Source organism: Cetorhinus maximus, chromosome 19 (genome assembly GCF_964194155.1).
Source record: "Cetorhinus maximus chromosome 19, sCetMax3.hap1.1, whole genome shotgun sequence".
In the NCBI taxonomy this organism is placed as follows: domain Eukaryota; kingdom Metazoa; phylum Chordata; class Chondrichthyes; order Lamniformes; family Cetorhinidae; genus Cetorhinus; species Cetorhinus maximus.
Window position 1 is genome coordinate 19,123,939 of NC_135897.1, and position 14,415 is coordinate 19,138,353.

The 14,415-nt window shown below is 44.3% G+C and overlaps 1 protein-coding gene across 1 annotated transcript in view; it reads left to right on the plus strand.

Annotated features, from left to right (window-relative positions):
• Positions 1-14,415, plus strand: part of klhl6 (kelch-like family member 6) — a 64,035-nt gene that overhangs the window by 380 nt on the left and 49,240 nt on the right. The window contains exon 2 of the mRNA XM_078563548.1: positions 10,864-11,029. Coding sequence (XP_078419674.1) covers positions 10,864-11,029 — 166 coding nt within the window. The remainder of the gene's footprint in view (positions 1-10,863; positions 11,030-14,415) is intronic.

Below are 14,415 nucleotides of genomic sequence, written 5' to 3' on the forward strand. Positions count from 1 at the left end.
CAAAATAGAGCACTTTATCTTTGTTCACAGGCCAAGATGTTTGATATTTCCTTCGTCCTGCTTTCGGTGACTATGCCTTCAGCTGTCTAGGCCCTAAACTCTGGACTTCCCTTCCTAAACCCTTTGCCTCTCCATCTATCTCATTTAGGAAGCTCCTTAAGTCCTCACTCTGTTTGATAATTCTCCTGTGAATAGCTTTGGATGTTTCAACTCTGTTAGATCACTATATAAGTGCAAGTTGAGTTAAACTGTTCCGCAGGTGTCCATGGCAGTTCCTTCTTTGAGCTGAGTCTGCTGATTGAAAAAAAGAAAAACAAATATTCACTAGCAATCCTCTAGATCCTCACTATTGTGTGACCAACTCCTTTATTCAATGAAACTCTGTACCCATCCTTCCGTTCAATGTTTAATCACCAATGCTGATAAATAAGGATAGCGTTAGCTATTCTAATGCCTCAGTGTGGTTTCCTCTTGCTGTCTCTAATCATAATGGCAGAACTTTGGGGAATGCGAGGAGTGAGGTTTATGACAAACATTGTTAATCTCCTGGCTCTAGGACAAGCAACCCAAGTGAAGGATTGCTTGTCCTACCCAAGCCCCAAGTAATAGAGCTATTAATAAAAAAACCTTATGTTATTTCCTTTGATTCATTCATTTACTTTCATTTACCAGTTATAGAAATATTCAAAATAGGAAGTAAGGCTGTTTGGTTATACACGGTGACTGGGAGATGAGAGATCATGTGACAAAATCTCCAGGAATACGTCCAAGCAAAGTTGGCAACCCAAAGTGCGGGACACATCACAGGTCTGTGTAAAGGCACAAAGGAGTGTGGGGAATGAAGTACCTCAAAACCTCATCACATGTATTGTGTTCTGCTTTTTTAAATTGATAAAGAGGAAACTATACAAAAACTTCTATGTCATCAGAGCTTTCACAAGCACTTGATAGCTGATGAATCATTTTCAAAGTTTAGTCAGTGTCTGCCCATAAGTAAATGAAGCAGCCAATTTGCATGCAGAAATATCACTTCGGGAGCAATAAGGTAATGTGCTCTTAATTCACTTTTGAGAGAGTAATTTTGACTTTGCAAAATAGTGTGAAATTAACATTTATACATTATACATTTCTCCCAAATTTCATATTCAGGGAGAGGTGAGAAACAGGTGATTGAATCGGTGTCACCAGTCTTACACCAAAGTTGAACTGACCCTCTTGGTTTTGGTTGAGGGATGAATATTGGCCAGGATACCAGGAGAATGCCCTTGATCTTCTTCAAGTAGAGCCAGTTTACCTGAAAGGTTGCAACTCTGACAATGCAGCACTTTCCCTCAGTACCGCGCTGTAACATCAGGCTAGATTATATGCACAAGCCTGAATTGGGGCTTGAACCCATTATTGTCTGGCTTATAGTGGGCTTATAGTACCACTAACTCAATCTTCACATGCAACTTCCAGTGGGTTATTGTGGGGAGAGTGATGCCCGTGAGTGATTTTTTTTGTGTGTAACTATGGGGAGGAAGGCTCCCCGTGGATCATTCTCAGGAGGAGAGTATGGAACCAGCTGGAAATACAATCCTACCCTAGCCACTGGAACAAGCACCATAAAACATTAGAACTTCCCAAAAATATCAAAAGATGTTGAAAGGCATTAAACCTATCTTTGTGAGATATCCCATATTAAAAATAATTTTCATATTCACTAAAAAAAAGTCAAGAAAAGGTATATTCAGGTTGGCACAGTGAGTTGTGTTGCAGAGCTCCAACAAGTGCTGCCTCGGAGTGGAACAATGAAAGTTCATATTTGTATCACTGCCTGCAGCCAACTGGTGGGAAGCAGTTTGAGAGGGACTATAAACCTCCCCAAACCCACTACAGCACACCTCACAGCACAGGGTTAGGGAAGCATCCTGTGGGTGGAATTTGGAGGACCTTATAAGGAACCTAAAGGGAAAAGTTAAAAAGCTATAAAACACTAATGAAAGAAAAAGAGACTTTGCATTCAAAAAGCTCCTCCACCAATCCCAAAATGTCACAAAGTGCTTTACAATCAGTAAAGTCCATTTGAACTGTAGTCACTGTTGTAATGTAGAAAATGCAGCATCAAGGTCGCACAAACAATGATGTGATAATGAAGTGGTAATCTGTTTTAATTATGTTGGTTGAAGGATAAATATTGACCAGGATACTGGACAGAACTCCCCTGCTCTTTTTCCAGTCGGGATCTTTTATTCCTACCTGAGAAGTTTAATGCCTCATTCAACAGACAGCACCTCCAAAAGTACTGCATTGAAGTGCCAGCCCAGACTATAAGCTCAAGTCTCTGAAGAGTCCATGATCTTCAGACTCATAGGCAATAGAATCACCTCAGAACTATGGCTGACAGCTAAGCTCATAAGATCATAAGAAACAGGAGCATGATTAGGCCATTCGGCCCATCGAGGCACTTCAATAATATAATGGCTGATGTGATTGTGGCTTTAACTCCATTTTCCTGCCTGTCCCCCATAACCCTTGACCCACTTGTCAATCAAGGACCTGTCTAAGTCAGCCTTGGGTGTATTCAATGACCCAGCCTCTACAGCTCTTAGTGGAAGAGAATTCCAAACACTAACAACCCTCAGAGAAGAAATTCATCTTCATCTCCAAGTTAAATGGGATACCCCTTATTGTTAAACCGTGCCCCCTAGTTCTAGACTTCCCCCAAGAGAGGAAACATCCTCTCAGCATCTACCCTGTCAGGCCCCCTCAGAACCTTATATGTTTCAACTCAATGAGTATCAGCCCAACCTGTTCAACCTTTCCTCATAAGACAACCCTTTCATCCTAGGAATCAGCCTAGTTGAACTTCTCTGAACTGCTTCCAATGAAAATATATCCTTCCTTAAATAAGGAACTGTGCACAATACTCCAGGTGTGATCTCACCAATTCCCTGTAAGTTGTAGCAAGACTTCCCCACTTTTATACTCCATCCTTCTTGCAATAAAGGCCAACATTCCCCTTGCCTTCCTAATTACTTGCTGTACCTGCTTGCTAACGTTTGCTGATTCATGTACAAGGACATCCAGTTGCCTCTGTACTGCAGCATTTTACAATGGGACGTGGGTACTGCCGGCTAGGCCAGCATTTTTTATTGCCCATCCCTAGTTGCCCTTGAGAAGGTAGTGGTGAGTTGCCTTCTTGAACCGCTGCAGTCCATGTGGTGTAGGTACACCCACTATGCTGTTAGGGAGGGAGTTCCAGGATTTTGACCCAGTGACAGTGAAGGAACGGCGATATAGTTCCAAGTCAGGATGGTGTGTAGCTTGGGGGTGAACTTGCAGGCGGTGGTGTTCCCATGTATCTGCTGCCCTTGTCCTTCTAGGTGGTAGAGATCATGGGTTTGGAAGGTGTTGTGGAAGGAGCCTTCATGAGTTGCTGTGTAGGCTCTCTCCATTTAAATAATATTCTGCTTTTCTATTCTTCCTGCTAAATTGGATATTTTTCCATATTTTATACACTATCTGCCAAATTTTTGTCTACTTACTGAATCTATCTATATTCCTTCGCAGACTCTTTGTATCCTCTTCACAACTTGCTTTTCTACCTTTCTTTGTATCGTTAGAAAATTTGACTACAATAGCCAGTCCTTTCACCCAAGTCATTAATATACATTGTAAATAGTTAAGGCCGCAGCACTGATCCCTGTGGAAATTCACATTGGTCCGATTGACAGCTGGACCAACATGGCAAGACAACACTTATCCGAAAAGCCATAGCCTGGATCACTGCAGGACCGACTGGGGCGGGGTGGCTGGGGTGTGGTGCTGGAAGATAAAAGTGGGGGGGATGTGGTTGGAAGACAAAGGGGGGGGTGGGATCCAAGGAGGCTTGAAGGAGGGGAAGAAACCAGGGAGCCTTGAAAGGGACCAGGGAGAGTTCTGTGCTGTTGAAGATGCAATCTTGGAGGAAAAACCGAGGGAATTTTTAAAAAATTCATTCATGGGATGTGGGCATCGCTGGCTAGGCCTGCATTTATTGCCCATCCCTCATTGCCCTTGTTTAGAGGGCATTTAAGAGTCAACCACATTGCTGTGGGTCTGGAGTCACATGTAGGCCAGACCAGGTAAGAACAGCAGTTTTCCTTCCCTAAAGAACATTAGTGAACCAAATGGGTTTTTACAACAATTGACAATAGTTTCATGGTCATTATTAGGCTTTTAATTCCAGATTTATTAATTCTACTGGTGATGGAAGGACACTGTAGCTGTGAGAGGGGCCAGTGGGATCTGGTAAAGTGGGAGGGTGAAGGTCTGTCTGTGACAGGTGTAGATCTCTTCTGGGTTGTTGGAGGGGACAATAAGTTTAACATGGATCCTGGGAGTGGGCTGGATCAAGGCGGGGCATGGGGACTATGACAGGAATGGGCTCATTGGGGATGGAAGGCATTTGAAGGATGATGGTGATGGGCTCAAGGGTGATGGGGGGACGTTCAAGGGTGACAGATGGGAGGGCGAAGGTCACACCGGTGGGGCTGGGGGATGGGTAAATGGTGTTGGGGGATGGGGGAGGTTACAGGAGGAGGGTAGAAGGCGTTAAAGATAGTTTGGAATGTGTCCTTGTGTGAAGGTAGATCAGCATGTTGACACCCTTGATGTCCAACAAAAAAAATGCTAGGTGGAAGGAGGGTCATTGGGTGGGTGGGTGGAGCTGAAGGTCAACTCAACTGGACAACTGAAGGAGAACCCTGATTATCTATCCTGACAAGACAAAGGTTTCTCTTTGGGTAGTGAAGGGAAGGGGGATAGTGTGACTGGGAGGCTTCTCGCACATGCCTGCAAGAGACTTGGCAAAGAGCGATGCCTCCATGTGCAGTCATGATTAAGAGGGACATAGACCCAGCCTTGGTCCCCCCCGCCCGGAAAAAGGTGGGGCAGCGGGGGGCGGTGTGGATGAGTTCGCACAGGCAATAACTCAAGCAGTAGCAAGAAAAACCCAGGAGTCCTCCATGAAGTGCAATGATTATTATATTTGCAAAGATGCAATAACTATTTACAATAATGGCAGACCTGTGCCACCAGGGTGAACTTGATACTTCTTAAGTTTTCTTACCCTACTACTGCGTCCAGGTTCTTCCCCGACATCCGCAGCAGAGGTGGAGGCAGCCTGCTGACTACAATGCCTCTTGCCTCTGATGACTTTGGCAGGCATCCTCTGGAGGGCCGAGGCCTGAGGGGGCCCACCTTCTTTGCGTCTCCTGCTCTGGGGCAGGTGTACCCTCTGTGGCCTCAGAGGCTGGAGCTGATGGGGTCACAGGCAGAGCGGATTCGGAATGCATGGACACCCTTAGAGAGTCCTGGGTCGAAGCCCCAGGCATGTCTGCCTGACAACCTTCCCCACTTTTGACGCCTGAAGGCCCCTTGCTGACTGCTGGAGGAGAAGCCGAGGGGGTCGAGGTGCCCTGTCCCTCTCTCATGTAGACACTGCAAAAGCTGACCCATGCCTACAGCAATGGAGTGCAGGTCTGAGTGGAGCTCCAGCAGAAACTGGGTGTTCTGCTAGACAAGGGTCTCCATGGTGTCCGCCATCCTCTCCATAGAGACTTTGATGCACTCGCATGTCGAAGCCACTGAATCAGGCTGTACGCGGACACACTCCTCCACTTCACGTGCCACTCTGTTGAGGGCCTCTGACATCTCTGCCTTTTGTTCCATTGTGTCTCGTTGATACTCCAGAAAAGTTGTCCTCACCTGCTTCCGAAGTCTCCTGGGGGCTGGGACCAAGTCCAGGTGTGGGGGCTGGCCTCCCCCTCTTCCTACTGGCACCTGGAATGGAGAGAATAGGGAATAAGTGACTGCCTAGCCTTGCCTCTTATATTGCACCGAGCCTCACCCTCAGATTCTGATTTGCAGAGATTAAGCATGCTTCCTCACTGGGGGCTTGGGGGAGGCCGACCTCACTGTCAGCACAGGCACAGTCATGGTCCTCACCTGCCAGCTCAGCAGCCCACTCATATTGTGTGAGGGGCCGGATGTCAGTCATACCCTCTCCTCTCTCCTCCCTCTCACACCTGTTGTACACTGTCTTCTCCTGCATAAGGATAAATAGATGAATTATAAGCACTCCTGATGCAGGAGCAGGTCAAATGCTCTAATTCTGTGGCTGAGAAGTGACCTCGTGAATCCCCAAAGGTTGCCCACCATCTGCAAGGCACAAGAGAGAGGTTTGAGGGAATACTGTCCACTTGCCTGGATAAGTATAGCTCCAACAGTACTCAGGAAGCTGGACACCATCCAGGGCTACACAGGCCACTTGACTGACGCCTCATCCAACACCCTCAACATTCAGTCCCTCCTCCACCGACTCATTGGCAGTTGTGTGTGCTATGTGAACAATCCACTGCTGCTAGTCCCCAAGGCTACTTCAGCAGCCCCCTCCAGACCTGCAAGCTCTAGCAGCTAGAAGGACAAGGGCAGCAGAGGCATAGCATCAGCAGCATCTACAAATTGTCCTCTACTGGAACCTCCTCCCTCTACCCCCACCCCACCACCCTATCCACACCACCAAATGTACCACTGCCTTCAGTGTGGCTGGGTGAGCAACCCACAGTTGCCTCCTTACCAGCAGACCACGTGGACTGCAGTGGGGCAATGAGGCAGCACCCCAACACCTTGTGAAGGGCTTTTAGGAATGGAAAGCACAGATGCTGGCCTTGCCATTGACGCCCCCGTCTCATGCCAGATTCAGAAAATGGTGATGTGAGTATAGAGAGTAGATGGTTCACTTATCCTGCTGGCGAGGATTAAGCCGTTCATGAGTTTCCTGCACTGCTGGGCAGTCCTCCTCTGCAACCCCTTGGTATTGATAACCCTGGCGACCTCCTCCCAGGCCACTGTGGCCTCCAATGATGCTAAAACCGTGGTAATGTTACTGGGCTAGTAGCCCAGAGACCTACTCTAATGCTCTGGAGACAGTTCTGATCTCACCACAGCAGCTGGGGGATTTAAATTCCATTAATTAATAAGTCTGGAATAAAATGCTAGACTCATTAATAATAATCATGAAACTATCAGTCTGCCATAAAAACTCATCTGATTTGCTAATGTCCTCCAAGGAAGCAAATCTGCTGGTCTGGCCTACATGTGACTCCAGACCCACAGCAATGTGGTTGACTCCTAACTGTCCTGTGAATGGCCAAAAAGCCACTCAGTTCAAGGCTAATTAGGGATGGACAATAAATGCTGATTTTACCATTAGTGCCCACATCCCAAGAACAAATTTTTAAAAATCCTTCGTAGGAAGAGTGGAAAAAGCAGCATATCTTTATGAAAGGTGAGAGTAAATGCTGGCGTGCACAAGGAATTAGATGTCCTTATTGATGAATAACTGAGAATTAACATAGTTATAGCAAGCAATTGGGAGAGCAAATGGCATGTTCCCCTTTATTGCATAGGATGAGGTGTCAGCTGTGGCTCAGTCCATAGCACCCTTGCCTTTGAATCAGAAGGTTGTGGGTTCATGTCCCACTCCTGGAAACCAAGAACTGTGATTGTACTCAAAAGAGTTGCAATCTGTGACTGTTGATAACTCGAAAGAATTTTTTTATTGCATAGGATTGCATTATAAGAGTAGGGAAGCCTTGCTGCAATTAAATAGGGTTTTGGTGAGACCACATCTGTACTACTCCGTAGTTTTTACCTAAGGAAGCATACACTTGCCTTAGAAGGTGTGAAATAAAGGTTCAATAGATTGATTCTTGGGATGAGAGGCTTGTCCCCTAAGGAGAGATTGAGTAGGATGGGTCTATATTTTCTAAATAGAAGAGTGAGAGGTGGTCTCATTGAAAAGCAAGAGGGTTTGATAGGGTAGATGTTGAGACTGTTTCCCCAGCTGGTAAGTCTAAGACTAAGGGGAATAGGCTCAGGATAAGGAATAAGAATTTTGGACACAGGCGAGAAGAAATTACATTATTCAGAAGGTTGTGAATGTTTGGAATTCTTGACCCCAGAAAGCTCAGTCATTGAGTATATTCAAAACTGAAATCGATAGATGTTTGAGCACAAAGGAAATCAAGGGGTATGGCTAAAGGGCAGGAAAGTGGAGTAAACGTAGAAGATCACAGCCATTTTGTTGAATGGTGGACAAGGCTTGAGGATCCGTATGGCCTATCCTGCTCCTATTTCCTACAGTCTTAATCATGTCCCTTTGTAATGTGCTGAATTCAGGTCTCCCATTATCAGGTCACCCTGGCCGCCAGCAAAGGAAATGCAGTGGGCACAGGCTGCGATTTCCAAGATTATTTTTCTGGGGCCCAGAGCTGGGCACTTTAGTTCCATCATCCGTGGAATTGGTCAGGGAATACACGGAGCAAGGTCCATCCAATTCCCATCGAAAATGTTAGTCGAGATACTAAGATCCTGATCTGGATATTATAATGGGACCTGCTTGCTGAAATGGATGGGGCACTCTGGATATCCAGTGATAGGCCCCTTTGATAATGCTGCTGGCCTCTTTGCCACTGATAACAGGCCACTGAGGTTATCTGCCCCATTTTGAGGCTGCTGCTATCCTATTAATACCAGGCATTGGAATATAATTGCCCACCTTGTACAATTTATCTCTTCCAAGACTACACAACATTGAGTGAATGAACTGTGCAGAAGAGATGTATCATACAAGGTCCCGTGGAGTGATTTGAGGCTCTGAAAATCTCCACATGTTAAAGAGGCCGCACACATCACATTAAATGGGAGTTGAAAAAGCTCATTTTCACTTGAAACCTAACTGGTTGACCAGTATGAAAGGGTGAGAACTCCAATCCTAATTATAGCACTATTCAGGTTGAGATCAGCCATCTGGAACATAGACTTGAGATCAAACCTATCACCTGGAATTGGTGACTCAACTAGTCAATGTCTTACCAGGCTGTCTTAAGATGGAGATTTATGTACAGATGGCAAAGTTCAAACACAAACATTTTAGAGATATCAAACTGATTCCCTCCTCTGATATCATCAGACTCACCAACAATCAATGCTCTTATTCCCCAATCCCACATTAACCCAACACAGTTACACCAGTCTCTGTGTTCGGCCTTCTTTACTTTGCTATGCTCAGTGCTAGGAGTGAAGTGAGACTTAGAGAATGAATTGGAAAGCTGTTATATTTTAAAATACAGCGCTTTAAATGTACATTGGCTTCACTCACAACTAGGCCTATATTTCCCCAATAATTGCTGTGGCTCAAACATATATTCAATCAGCAGGAATAAGGCTTGGGGAGTGTTGGGGTCAGCTCTATGACCCCTCTTCTCTCCTGTGCTGCTTCAGGAATGTTGTCTGTTTCTATGGTTGAATGTTGGGAGGTTCAGTCTACAGGGGCCTATGGGCCTCTAAGATCTTCCAGCTTGAGGAGCAGACAAAGGCTCAGGCAATTGCTGATGGCACCAGGTAGAACAAATTTGCTGGGGACTGAGCGCTACTTTAGAAACCCAGAAGGCTTGGGTTGCCATAGACCCTCCATATACCAGTTGATGAAAAATATGCCAGTAAATTATGAACTGACATAAGCATCCATGTGCCAAAAATGCAGGTGACTTCGTGAAGTGAGGGTGTTGCTTCAATATGAACAGTAGTTAGAAGGACCTTAGTTAGGCACTGTGGATTACTTGTGGCTCTTTGCATCTTCCATTCATCATGTGCTAGAGTGGCTTATTCCTTTCTCCACTTTTGCCAGGATACTTACTGAGCTCGGGCCTACTTACTGCAGCTCTAAACAAGGGAGCTTTTCTTTCAGAAGGGGTCTGGTGATTTCCCTCACCACAGCACCTATCCTGTTCTTGCAGCATTCCCTCAGTGCTGCACTGTGTTGATATTTGTTCTCAAGTCCTAGATGGGGATTCAACCCACCACCCTCTGTTGACTGATTTAATACTAACTTTACGTTGTCCGGTATGTAAAGGAGGGCAGTTTGGCGACTGAGGGGACTATAGGTTTCCATTTCCAAATGAGAGAGGGAATTAAGTCCTCTTGGGTTCTTTTCTTCCAAAGCAGCTTCTTGTTAATGGATGTCAAGGCCTTTGGAGAGGGTGCAGAGGAGAATACCAGAATATTGGGGATGAGGGACTCCAGTTATGTGGAGAGACTGCAGCTGGGGTTAGCCTTAGTGCAGAGAAGGTTAAGAGCAGATTTGATAGAGGTGTTCAAAATCGTGAGGTTTTAATAGAGCAAATAAGGAAAACTGTTTCCACTGATGGAGGACAAAAACAGAATTACCTGGAAAAACTCAGCAGGTCTGGCAGCATTGGTGGAGAAGAAATCAGTTGACGTTTCGAGTCCTCATGACCCTTCGGCGGAACTGAAGTATAGTTAGGAGAGAGGTGAAATATAAATATAAAAATAAATATAAATAAATAAATATATAAATAAATATAAAAAGCTTTTAGCTTTTTGTTTTTTTTCCACTGATGGAGGGTTCGATATAGAGGACACAGATTTAAGGTAACTAGCAAAAGAACCAGTGAGTTGTGATGATTTGAAAGCAGATTTAATAGTAATTTTCAAAAGGGAATTGGATATATACTTGAAAAGGAGACATTTTCAGAGCTATGGGACAAGGTAGGGAGTGAGACTCATTGAGTTGCTCTATCAAATTGCTGGCACAGGCAAGATGGCCTGAATGGCCTCCTTCCATGTCGTATGATTTGTAGTCTGATCACAGGGTGGAATTTAATGATGGCCATGGAACAATTTATATTCAAACCTGCCTCACCCTCACCTGGCTCCAGGTGATCCGATTTCAACAAGAGGGAATACAGAATTGGCAAAAAAAAGAACCAAAATGAATGAATTATTGTTTCATGCAAGATTTCTTTTCTCTCCCAGGGCGATGTTTTGTAATGACCTTAAAGAAAAACATGAAGAAAAGATAGTGATTAAGGGTGTCGATGCCGATACCATGCAGACGTTATTGGATTACACTTACACCAGCAAAGTCTACATCACCAGACAGAATGTCCAGCAGATCCTGGAGGCCGCCAGTCTCTTTCAGGTTAGCAACAACAAAACCTTCCACTACAGGGGCAGTTTCCATGTTCTGTTGTCATGCACAGGAACAGATGTGACATCATAAGGTGTTAAACCGGGGTTGGAGGGGGGGGTTTCCTGGTCAGGTCTTGGGGAACTTAGGGGAGTTGGGTGGTGGGAGGTGGTGGAAATTCCCATCAACAGTAGAGTGGACTTTCACTTCCATATTAAAATGAAGATGGGGCTTTTAAGAAGGAAGATGTGCCAGATATTAAAGACAGTCTGTTCCCATGAAACGAAAGGGTTGCTAGGGATGGGACAGCTCAAAATTTCCTTTATAGGGCACAAATGCAACTGTATGCATTTCTGGGCCCTTTATGTTACCTTTTTCCCATTGTTTTATTCTTCTTACTGCCACTGAAGCTTTCAATGAATCTTTGTTCCAGTTGTTTTAAATTATATAGTCTTTTGCCCTGAGTGAATTACTGCAACTAATGTTATTGAATTGCATATATTTCGCTATTGTGTATTGACAAAACTAATACAGCATACCGTTTATATTGAATTTTGTATGAGAATTCCCTGTGGTGATTTGTTTAGAAGAGTGGATGCCAGAGGGATACCAGGCAGGCCAGGCTGCCCAAGAGGGGGCCAATGTCCTCCCTCTGCAACACACTCTGCGGACAGAGTTGGCAGATACAAAGCTGCTGAAGGATCCTCTCCTCAAAGGGAGTTGTGACATAAGATCCCAGGTGATATCACTGAGATGTGCGAATGCCTGATTAACCGTTGTCATATACGGTTTTCCAGAAGCACTCCAATTACAGCAGGCTGTGCCCTACCTCATATTATATGTAAAAAAGAGACACCCAGAGATAATCCATAGCCTTAGTTGCAGTTGCCAAGATGCTGCCAACCAGCACCTGGAACACCTCCCTGGCACAGGGATAAGTCTTCTGAGAATCTGAGCCAGCAAAGAAGAGTTGCCAAGTTGTGTCATTCACGTAAAAGTTCCTGCAGCTACCGTGCAACACAGGCGGTGAGCAGGTGCAGAAGCTGCATCTCTTCACAGGCTTGCTACCATGCTGACGGAGGTAGTATCATGAGGTGATATAAGGGTCACCTTCCTTGCAGTGGAGCTCCTGTAGCCCCACCTCAACATTAGCAGCTGTCAAACAGGAGCGTGTCTGCTGGGTTGCTCCATCACTTGCTGACAGACATGTACCTGCCTGTAGGGTTCCCTTCATTGGTTTATTGCCTGCTCCTCTAGCCTTGCTGATGAAGCATTGTGTGTTGCAACTCCTAAAGCTTTCTGATTTTTCTTGCCCACTTTTTATTAGCTCTTTCACTTAAGTTAGATAAAGCAATTTTTCTCCCCCATCATCTGTTTGAGGTTGCATAAGGAATTGTGAATAACTATGCAAATAAGGTTTACATCAGAAAATTGAACATTGTTTGCACTTGATCTGTCAGGGGGAAACTTGCAGAATTTCTTAATCCTTAAGAACCAAATTATACCCATGGACTAAAGTCAACCGAACGCATCAGCAGTTGTTCAACTTTCACTGAGCTGCAGTGGTCACTGAGGTGGCTTTAAAACAGCAGGAAATGTCTCTATACTAAGCCTACAAATCAAACTGGCTCATTTGGCTCAAATAATGAATAGCTAATTATGGGATGCAACAGTTGATTATCATCAGCAAGTCTTTGGGCAGAGATGGATACCAATCAGGGGTGAGGTGGTGCAGACTGTTAGAGGGCCCAAATGTTGTTCTTGCTGAGTGACTAGGCAGCACAGTGGTAATCCCCCAACATCCCCCCACCTCACAATGGCAGTTATTGACACCAATGCAAAATATCTGTTGTTTACACATGATTGATTGCAGCACACTGAATCTTTGACACAGACTAAAGTTTTGCATCAAACCACAAAGTGTGCATCATCTTTCTGAATAATGTTTGATAAAACATATTATTACAGTGCGATAAACATCTCAGCTTCTCTCCCCAGATACTTGTAGTTACTCTGATTTGTTGTGAAACTGCTTTACAGTTTTAGCCACTTCTCATTCCTCTGAAATTGATGTTATCTCCACTGAACAAGCAGGGCAGCTGGATCTCCAGCTCTATAGGGACATCAGCTTGTTTGTTATTTATGTGTTGTCTGTGCTTTGCAACTGTTATCCCCTGATGGTTTGAACTCAGACACATGTCCAGATTAGTCTGTAAACAGCAGGATAGTGTGGTTTTCACACCAGTGCACTTTGCTGTCTCGAAAGTAACTCTCTTACCCTGAAATCTACATTGAATCTACAGCACAGAATCAAGCCATTTGGTCCAACTGGCCTGTACCCATTTTCACTCTTCAGATGAGCCACCTCCCACTCACCACTTCCTTCTGCCTCCATGTTGCCCCTCTATTCCTTTCTCCCTCATGTGTGCATCTCCTTAAATGAATCAATATATCTGTTTTCATTATTCCATAGGATAGTGACTTGCACATTCTCGCTATTCTCTGTGTAAAGAAATTCCACTTAAATTCCTTATTTGATCTGTTAGTGGCTATCTTATACTTCTGCCTCTTGGACACAGCTACAATAGAGCCAGTTTCTCAACGTCCACCCTATCTAAATTCTTAATAGTTTCAAAGAGCTGTCTGTTCTTTAGTGTCTTCTTTTAGGCTTCTCTTCTCCAGAAATAAGAGCCCCAGCTTGCTCAATCTTTCCTGATAGTTTCATCAGTAACAGTTGTAAATCTTTTCTGTGCTTCAATAATCTTTTTGCAGTATGGAGACCAGAATGGCATACTCTAACCAAGATTCTACATAAATTTAACATTACCTCCCTCTTTATTCATCCTACTAAATGAACCACTGCTATATGTTGAATTTGTTTTATCATTTATCTATTCACTCTGCAAGCCTGTTTATGTCTTCCTGTGTTCTCATGCAGTCCTTAACTTTATTAGAGAATTTGGTGTCATCTACAAATTTTAGCACCAAGCCTCTGATTTTTGAGTTCATATCATTACATATATAATGAACAATAATGGCCTCGGCGTGTATTCCTGCAATACATCACTTTTCACTTTCTACCAGTCTGACAAACTACTCTTAACTCATTTCCTCTGTTTTATAGCCATCTTTCAATCCATTCTACTACCTGACCATTGATTCCATGCACCCTGACCTTTTGTCATGTGCCTATTATGAGGTATCATATCAAAGGGATTCTAGAAGTCCAGTATACCACATCCACTGCATTGCCCTCATCCAATCCAAGTACTGTTTCTTCAGACAATCCAATAAGACTGATTAAACATGAACTTCCTTTCATAAAATCATTCTGAAAATATATACTCTAGATGTTTTATTTCATTTTTAGTGGTAGGTATCTTTCCTAATACTGACAT